At 41.3% G+C, this 9,903-nt stretch overlaps 1 protein-coding gene across 1 annotated transcript; it reads right to left on the bottom strand.

The window, feature by feature from the left end:
- Nucleotides 1-2,192: 2,192 nt before the first annotated feature.
- On the bottom strand, nt 2,193-7,930 carry LOC134076644 (protein Tob2). Its single transcript, XM_062531795.1, has 2 exons — nt 7,782-7,930; nt 2,193-5,605 (listed from the first exon to the last, which is right to left on the bottom strand). Exon 2 carries the CDS (start codon nt 5,406-5,408, stop codon nt 4,119-4,121), a length of 1,290 nt encoding a protein of 429 aa, XP_062387779.1. The 5' UTR covers nt 5,409-5,605; nt 7,782-7,930; the 3' UTR covers nt 2,193-4,118.
- Nucleotides 7,931-9,903: the final 1,973 nt, after the last annotated feature.

Raw genomic sequence — 9,903 nt, 5'->3', positions numbered from 1 at the left:
TAAGCATTGTCATGTATCTTGCTGCAAAAACGTGATTTATAGCATAGATATCACCAGCTCACCACCGTTTTGTATTTGTGATGCATTGAAAGCAGGCTAACTGTTACATTGGATGTCTTTTTTCTGTTTTGAGTTATGGGGCTCTTAATTACATGATGCAGGGCAAGGTGCATAGTCTTAAGCCTACCAAAAGTTAATCCCGTCAGTCTAAATCAATTTGGTAATTTAACACCATTGGTAAGACCCTAACCACAAACATTGATGACCCAGCTTATCGCTTCCACATGCAACATGATAGCTACAGTAGTTCATGCCAAGAACTTCGGTTTTTCATAGCCTTTGTTTTTCAACAGTCATTTCAATTAGGGCCCATGGTCTTTCAGTCGTAAGAATTGTAGTCCAATAGGCCTACATTGTTCCACATATACCATCACATGTACATTTTGTTTAGCAAGTAATTACAGTGGAACTGTATTGGTTTATGTTTAGTTGATTTATCTTTACTCAATCAAAACAAAACAACTGCATTTTTATTGATATTACCTGAAATACACAATTAAATAATATGACTTTTTAATGTTTTTAAAAATGGATATATAGTGTTTTGGAATCAAACTCTTCACAAAAGGCCTTTCTTAAACTTGTCAGCGCACAGTTAGTACAATAAGGACAGGACCAACAGTTCATACCATGCATCCACTTGTCACTATTTTATTACAAACTTTTAAAAAAGAATCTCATACAATAAGAAACAGCTTTAGTAAGTCCCCATTTTGGGTAGCACAGAAAAAAGGTCATTGCATTTTGTTTGTGAAAGATTCAAATAGAACAATCAAATAGAAAATAGGACAAAACTATAACAAAATTCAGGCAAAAAAAACAAAGAATTATAATAATATAGCTAATCATTTTTACTCTCATTTCATGTACTCTTGAAAGCTAAATATTACATATAAAATAAACTTGTATTTCTCTCAACAAAATACTCCGGAGTGCAAACTAAAATACAGTACAATATATGCAATATGTTTAAATACAAAACTATGTTTTCCCTCAGTTCAAGACATTCTTGGTCATAGGCAGGGCCCCACTAAGTGTTAAGTGTGAAAATAAATCTTGCATATAATTACCGGTGCAGGACACTGAGTTTTCGCTTTTTCTTTGAGAAACACAAAATCATAGCAAGTCCTCATAGGGACTAAGCTTGTACAAAGTATTATGCTGTTTGTAGCAGATGGCAATATGTTAAACCCCACAGCAAAGAAGCTTGGCGTATTAGACACTGGCCGTGAGGGAAATACATCAACCACACAGCCTCCACTCACTGTGATCCAAAACACACTTACCACCCCACCCCCCACAAGCATTTGTAGAGCCCAAAACCATTTCACCTCAAACTCGGACAACTTCTATGTGGTCCCTATGTGATTTTAACTGAGCTAAATCCCACTCAGTATTTGAGTGCAGGGTGTGTTTGAGCATTATATGGCCCTGTGCCGTTTTGGATTTTTGAGAATTTGACTAAGACATTTTAATACAAAAATCACTTCAGTAGTAGTGCTCACTGGGGGCCCTTCACAGAGAACAGTGCCCTTGCCTGATCCCAAACACATTCACTTTTCCCTTCATCTCAACCCACTTCCAACGCTATGTCCATATCTGAAAGTTGCATGTGGGGATTGATGAGGGACACACATTTAAATGACCCAGGGGAGGGCTTTCCACACTGCACATCATGAATGTCATCTGTGAGCTCGCAGACAGACTGGTGTTGGACTGCAGCAGGGAGGTGATCACAATAGAAGGTTTATTCTGGTGGCCTAAGATCAGATTACTATGACAGCGTCACTCTCAAGCCTGTGCAGACAAATGTTTGGCCACCATTTTGAGTTGGTTACACTGGGTGGCAAAGTCTCCAAGCCCAAGTGAAGGTGCAGAAAACACCAACACTGCAATTTCAGCACAAAATGGACAATAATAAACCAGAAACAAGCCTATGCACCTGCTCTGAATTGGTGAAAGTGACTGTTGCATGGGGGAAATGGTGGTGTTTAGTCTGCCTTTAGAGCGCATAGATGACTAATGCATTTCCAAGATCTATTACAAGTAGAACAAGAAAAAGAAAAGGGCAACACTATTGTAAACATTCGTTCCTGAAATTCTTGAAAGAAATCCCTCAGATGAACACATAATATATTACCCGTCTTTTATTAAACAAACTCTATACAAGGTACAATACACATTCAATACTTTGTTTTACACATTTTATTTATCTCTCTTGCATATATATTTATAGTTATTCTGGAAAAATAACTTCAGCACATAAGAAACTAAAGAAAGGATATTTAAACATAAGAAATCTATACATATTCATGTCATACTTTTTTATACAAATGTCATAGATATTTTCTTTCAAAAACACACGAAAATATAGAAAATTGTAAATAAATTACAAACGAATGTAAAAAATTACACCCATTTCACCCAATCTCACTCACAGAGCAGTACCCAGCTAGCCAAATCTAAACAAAAACAAAAAAATGGAATGGGACAGATGATGAAAGGGCAACATCAAGTCAGGGGCCTCGAGATAGCTCACATGTAAATTATTCATGGGCACAATTTGGGCACAGAAACATTCAGATGAAGAATAGAAGAACCTCTTCGTTCACCCAACCCTAATCCAAAAATTACAGCACTCATCTGATCACTTACCAGGCCAACAGGCCAAACAGTGGATGATATGGCTTTCCCCATGCTTTCCCCTGGATATTTCAGGAATTGAATAGGACTAAGAGGCCACTAGAACATGTGCCCTGTCCCCAGACAAAATATCAGTGAGCTAGAGGGCTCTTGTATACCTCATAAATGAAAACAGACAACATTCACCGTTGCAATATATGTACTCTTCCATTGCATTGCTCTTGCCTTCACATTTGGGCAGTAAATCTCAACTGCGCTGTTCACCGAATCACGGTGAAAAGGGGGGAAAAAAAGTGCAAAAGTTTTTTATATATACTGTATAAAAAAGAGCCTCTCTACACAGTGCAGCTCTACCAGTGCAGACATGATGGCAAAAGCTTCTACTGATGCCTATACTGTTTACCTCACATCCCTTTTCTCCGCCTCCTCTCCTTGCAGAGTAAAATCTTCATAGTCAAAGTCACACTAAGCCATTTATCCCAATCCCTGCCACTAGCGTCGTCCCCATCCCCCCCTCCCTCCCTCCAATACCGCCCTCTCACCTTCATGCTCTGCTGACTGGGATTGCTTGTGTGCACGTGAGTGTGCTGGAAGGAGAGGTAAAAAAACAGATTACTTGGTTTTTTATAGCTATTCTTTCACAGAATCTGAATCCAGCCAGGCTTGATGCGTTTTCCTTATCGGTCATTTAGAATTGCTATGGAACTCCTTGCCAAACATATTTAAAGTGTACCACCTCACAACCCTTCCGAGGGACATCAACAGCAAACATACGCCCAAGCTCTTTACATTCAACCAGAATTGTCCTTAAGCGTGACACAATCAAAGTTCACAATATGCATGTATGTGCGCAGGACAGGTGCAGTTTTAGCTCAACCAAATCAGGTCCTCTTAACAAAGGCTGACTTAAGGTCACAAGCCACAAAAAAAATAAAAGTATATGAAAATGACATTGGCACAAAGCAAAAAAAAAGGGTGCTCAGTGAGGATCATTACTCAGGTCTGACTAACACAGCATGCCGAGAGACAGCCTAGCTTTCCAAAGCCATCCAACATCTGCTCCTTTTTTCACAGCAGGAGGGTGCAGTGCAAGCTTGAGAATGATAACCCTGACACTGGTGTTGGGGGTTTGTACGTCCATGTAAAAAGAAAAGGGGCCCCGCCAAAAAGGTGGTCAACATTAAACTCAAAAGACAATGGTTTTGACAAGAGGCTTGTTACTCCTCTGGCATAATAAAACACCTGAAACTAATGAGTGATATGACAAGACACACAAAGTAGTCGCATCTGTAGTCTTAATACTAGCTCTAAGCTCTTAGCTAAGTGTTAGTAACAACAACTCTTTGAGGGGAGGGAAAAGGTCCGAGACCACTACTACCTTTATGTTGATATTTTGGAATCATCGAAAGACATGGTTAATTGGCCAGAACCACAGGTTGGAAGGCTTGGTTTGGATACTGCAGGTTATACCCACTCAGACCATCAACAAACGTGGGTTTCTCCACAAACGAGATTCCTGTGTTAGCATTGATGATGCCCACAGTTTGACCTGGCGGAGGGCTGGCGAAGGGGTCGAAGGACGGGTGGGTGTGGGGGTGACCATGAGCAGAGGTGGCCTGGAAGGGGCTGGCGTGAGGCGGCAAGGTCGGGGTGTCCACATCGAAGTAGAGGTGGCCCTGGGTGGACGGATAAACAAACTCTTTGGCATTAGGGGAGAGCTGGCTGGACATGGCCCCCCCTCCCAGCGAGTGCAGAGAGAGGGAGAGGGACTTGTGCTTCAGCAGCCCAGGAGGAGAGATGGTGGTGGGAGAGCGACTGAGCATCTGCGGTTGGGACTGCTGCGACTGCTGCTGATGCTGCTGCTGCTGCTGCTGCTGCTGCTGAGACATGCCTATGCCGGGCACCACAGTGGATCCGGCGTTACTGGACTTCTTCATCTTGGTGGAGCCGAACTTTGTGGCGGCAAAAGTGGCTGTGGTGAAGGTGATGGGCTGCGGAGGCGGCCGAGTGTTTGGCGGGAGCGGAGTGTGCTGCTGCTGCTGCTGCTGCTGCTGGGCCTGCAGGTAAGGGAGTCCACCACTCGGTGGAGATGGAGTGGAAGTGTTTGAGGAGTGAGCGGTGGGGTTGGTGGGGGTGCTAGATGCCGAGTAGCAGTACAAGCCTTGGCAGGATGAGGTAGACAGGGGTGTGGGTGAGCTGGACAGAGAGGGCAGAAGGATGGGTGACATCTGGCCACCAATCGGCACAAACACCTGGGCCTCGGGGTTGAACCCCAAGCTTTTCACCTCATCTGCCTCTAGGTCTCCTTTACTCAGGATGGCCTCGGCCATTTCAGCCTCACTCCCTAAACCGAGTGGATCGTCAAGGTACAGTACCTTCAAAGCACTGCCCTCCCCCATTCTGTAGGATACCTCATGAGGGTCAATCCAGACGGTCAACTCCTCCGGGACGTTGGCGCGGACCTCCTCAGTGTCCAGCCCACTTCTCTTGGCTGCCAGCTCCACAACAGGGTCCCTGATAAAGCCCAGATGCAGACATCGGTAGGCAGACCCACGCAAAGGTGAGTCAGAGTACCAATGGCCATCGAAGCGCAACAAAAGGATTTGCTCGAGCTCCTCACCAAATAAATCTGCACGCCGTCTGGGAAGCTTGTTGTACAGGTAGGACACAATGAAGTTAATGGCTACCTTCACCTCCAGGTGCATGGTTAGAAAGCAGTCTCGTAAGCACTGTGTTTATACTTGAGTGAAGCCACTATGCAAGTCAAAGCTTCCTCCGTTCCCTTCACTTTCCCAGAGTGAATAGGAGATACAAAAAAAGTCTGATCCAGTGTATCAGAAGGCTTTACAGTAAAAATTGCCAAGAGACCACCATAATCTTCAGTCCTCCATCAATATTCCTCCTAAGATCAAATACAAGGAAGAAATATGTTATTGCTGTAATTATGCAAAGAGTGCAAGCTAGCCTGGACAAGTCTACATTTTATGACCGTGCTTGTATTCTGTTGAAAATGCAAACCATGGTTCTTTTCAATCTGTTCAATTTCACAAAATACTGTGAATGTCTTCACATGGAAACTAAGCACATTCATTAGACTTCATTTTGTTGTTAGAAATGCCTGTTTTATTCAAGTAGGCCTAGAATAAACTAAAGTCAGTTCTCTAAAACAAAGCTTAGACTTTGTCCAATATATTAAGTATCTAATTTGAGTTCCAATCTTCAGACAAATTCTGCCTGCTACAAGTTAGACCAAGGACAATAGCTGAACATGCTCCTTGGCAATAGAGTCATCAGACCAGTGACTCACTAGTAGGCCTATCATAGTGAATATCACAACAAAAGGATCCCTAGCCAACTTCATTGCACTATCCTGTGAGAAGGATTTCTGAAAATAGCACAGCATCAAGATTACTAATCAGAAAGAAAATATGGAGAGACAAACCAGTCCCACAAAATCATATGTGTATGATTCTCTAAGAAATGTCAAGAGATTAAGCATTTAAAATGGCAGGTGATTTGATGGAGAAGGTTTGAGAAAACACAATTTCCCAGTATGCACTGTTACTGACGTCATCATCACGCGTGTAAATGATAATGCACCCGCCTCCGCACCATCAAAACATAACAGACACGATAGTGAGACCTTTGCCATTATTTAGATAGGCGATGTTGTGATAGACGTTTGGGTTGTCAATTCTTGTCTGTATCCTTTCATTTTGTGTCCTTTCGAAAAAACGAGTGCCCAGTAATGAACATTTCAACAAAATTGTGACATTAGAAGACAACTCGTTTTGTTATGGTGAGAAGCTGCACGGGCAATTATCCGTCTACGACAAAAAAAACACCGTATTTAGCGATGGCATGGTTCTATGGAATGGCCAGTGAATTGCAAAATGATAGCGTCGACTATAGAAGTTGCCCTGCCTTAAAACCAAAGTAATCTAATGGTAGGCCCGTGAATTCAGGGGTGACCTCCATTTAGAAGCCTGGAAGCTCGTGACAGACACACATTTTGTAAATACAAGGGGAATATAGGTAGGCTACTGCATAACAGACGAGTACACTGTAGCCTATGACATCTTTACAGTAACTTGTGTACAATGTCATTCAATGTCATTGACAATACCCGAAAGCGTGACCGCTCAGTGCATTTTGATGAGCCTAATACAAAGGGGAAAATGAGTATTATCTGCCATGTCACATTCTGGCTGCCACCCATGTCACTTCACTCACACTCTCTGTGCGTCTCTCTCTCTCGCTCACTGACAGCCCGCGTTTGGCAGATTACCTTCATGGTGTAGGCTACAGTTTTAGTGTTGACACAACTACAAAAAAGAAAACTGATTATTTCCCTGCAGAACGGAGTGCATGTCACTGCCTGTGACTTAGACTATGTCGTCGTCCCCCCCCCCCCCAGGACAATGCATGAATGTAAAAGACATTTTAAAAATACTGAAGGATATAGCATAACCCATTTATCTTCTGTGGAACGATACGACGATAATTGGCCTATGCACAGCAAAAAAGATGTCTGTGGCTATATGCCATTAGAATAAATAGGCCATCAGACTACTTTTGTTGCACTCATAGCTTGCCTCATAAAATTGAGAACAGAACGTCCTAATGGTTTCTTGATAACTGAAGAGCTTGTCGATTTCTCCAATAAGTTTGGATACGTTAGTTAAAGGGTAGAACCCGTTTTTAATCGGTAATTCAGACACAAGACACAACACCATTGTGTTTCAAATGCTGAAGAAACCGTTGTAAAGATTAGCCTAATGAAAAGCAAAATATTTCAGTTGCAATAGCCTATTGACAATGGAATTTATTAGGCAGTCATAAGATCTGCGTTGTTGTTTTTGAAAGCGTTCTTTCCGAATTAAAAGTAGGCTAGTCAATCCCAAACACACCTAAAATGGATGACTGTCCCAACATGCATTGTTTAATGACAATACTGATTAGATTATGTAACATGATACACTTCTTTCCTTTCATGGAACAGATTAATATTAAGCCATATGCACATATTAAATGAACAAACGTTATAGAAGCAGAACATGCCAGAGTGGGCTACTTACTGATGGCACGCCTGCTTCTTTTGCTCCTTGGTTTTTAAGTTAAATTGAAATAGAACGGTATTGCAGAGGAGTTGATTGCAGAAAAGTTTAAGATATTTTACTCTACAAATTCATTGGTGTACTGCAGACCCATCACCAGTACAAGAGGATGAAACAACCAGCAGAAACTTTGCTGTTTGACAATCTTGCGCATTTATACAAGTGACACCCCATTCGTCCACACCCCTTTCCCTATGACGCGCTGCAATGTAGGAACTACTTTTACGTTATTGTAGTAAGAAATTAACCCTTATTAATCATAGGCTATGCATCTCAGGAAGATGGACATAAGGACATGCAAACTTATATTTTTGTAGCCTATGATATCCAGGAAAAGAAAATAATGAGGCTTTCCGAGTTGTTCAACACTCAATATTAAATGCAATTGTTGCCTGATTTCCAATGTTCCTGTCTTTCCAGTATAGCTTATTTTGCATGCCTGCCGTGCAATTAAAGGCTACTGGATATGCACAAGCCAAAATGGCAATGTTACTACGCGCTACTTTATTTGGCGAACTGACATTACCATTTCAAGAGCAGTACTCTGCAATTGCTAAAAATACAATATGTGATAGCAACAGACGCGCTATTGGTCGAAAGGAGGGAGTACCCAGAATCAATTGGATTGCTTCAATGTCCAGTCAGCATCGACTACAGCCAGGGCTCATATTTTACATTTACAGGCATGATGGGTAACGTGGTTTGTTTGAATGTTATTGCACTGTTGATTTTATTCAACACGATTTGGTCAAAGATGAAATAATAATAATAATTAAACAAAGACTAAATACAATTGTCAGAACATATTTTGTATTGCCTATTATAATCGTTCCACTTCCAGAGCAGAGTGCAGATAATAATTTCAACTGATTACTACATAGCAAAATACATAAATGCATAATACATAAGTAAGTAAGTAAATAAGTAGGCCTACATTTAATTTATAGAGCACATTTAAAACAGTTTCCACTGACCAAAGTGCTGTAGGATATGGCTAAAAATAGAGAATAAAAGCAAACAGAACAAGAGAAATAAAAAAGTCAAGCACTGCACAGAGAAAGTAAGTAAGACCAATACAAAAATACAATAGACAAATAGACAATAGACAGCCCTATACAACATAAATAGCAGCAGTACAGAAGACACTTAAATATGAAGAATAGAGGAGAGAGATGGACAGCTAGGAAGCAGGGAAGGCCAAGGAATAAAGTTGGGTATTTAGTCTTGATTTAAAAGTGGTGATAGTGGGAGACAATCTAACATCTGGGGGCAGGCAATTCCACAGACGTGGGGCTGCTACCGCAAAAGCCCTATCGCCTCTTTGCTTGAGGCGGGTGCAGGCCACAGAGAGAAGACCCTTGTTTGCAGATCTAAGGGATCTGGATGCTGAGAGGGGATGGAGGAGGTCTGCAATATATGATGGAGCCAACCCATGCAGTGCCTTATAGATAGTCAGAAGGACTTTGAAATGGATCCTATAGCTAATGGGGAGAAAGTGTAAGGAGGCCAGTACAGGGGTGATATGTTGGTATTTTTTGGTACCAGTAAGTAGGGAAACTGAATGGTACAAGTGTTGCTCTGATCACAAAGCTAAGAGGCTCAATTATTCTAGACTCTAAAGACATTCAATTATGTTTCCACACATTAGGTTTGTGTTAATATATCTATCATCCAAAGTACTAGTGAGGTAGAGTACAAGCAAGAAAGAGTAGGCTAAAGAGGCCCTTTTCCAGCAAACAAAATATAGGCTAGTAGACCTGGCCATACAGCCATACATCACTTAAAACACAAAAATAATAATATGCAAATGTGTGACTCATTGTCATCTGATTAGAAATGAGTTCATATGCATAGTTAAAAAAAAAACAAAAAAAACTTTCCATGCATATTTACATTGATAAATCAATACATTCATTAGATGTCAATATTATTAGTAAAACTGCCAACTTTGCACTGTCCCTTATGGCCGACATTTAGTTTCCCCTTGAATGTCTCACCTGTCTGATGAAAATATTGAAAATATAATTTCCAATTTCAAATATAATTTCATATCACCTCAAGGACCCCCATGCTGCTACATGAT

This window comes from Sardina pilchardus, chromosome 3 (assembly GCF_963854185.1).
Source record: "Sardina pilchardus chromosome 3, fSarPil1.1, whole genome shotgun sequence".
NCBI lineage: Eukaryota > Metazoa > Chordata > Actinopteri > Clupeiformes > Clupeidae > Sardina > Sardina pilchardus.
Note: the sequence above shows the minus strand (reverse complement) of the source record. Positions and strands in the feature narration are given on the sequence as shown.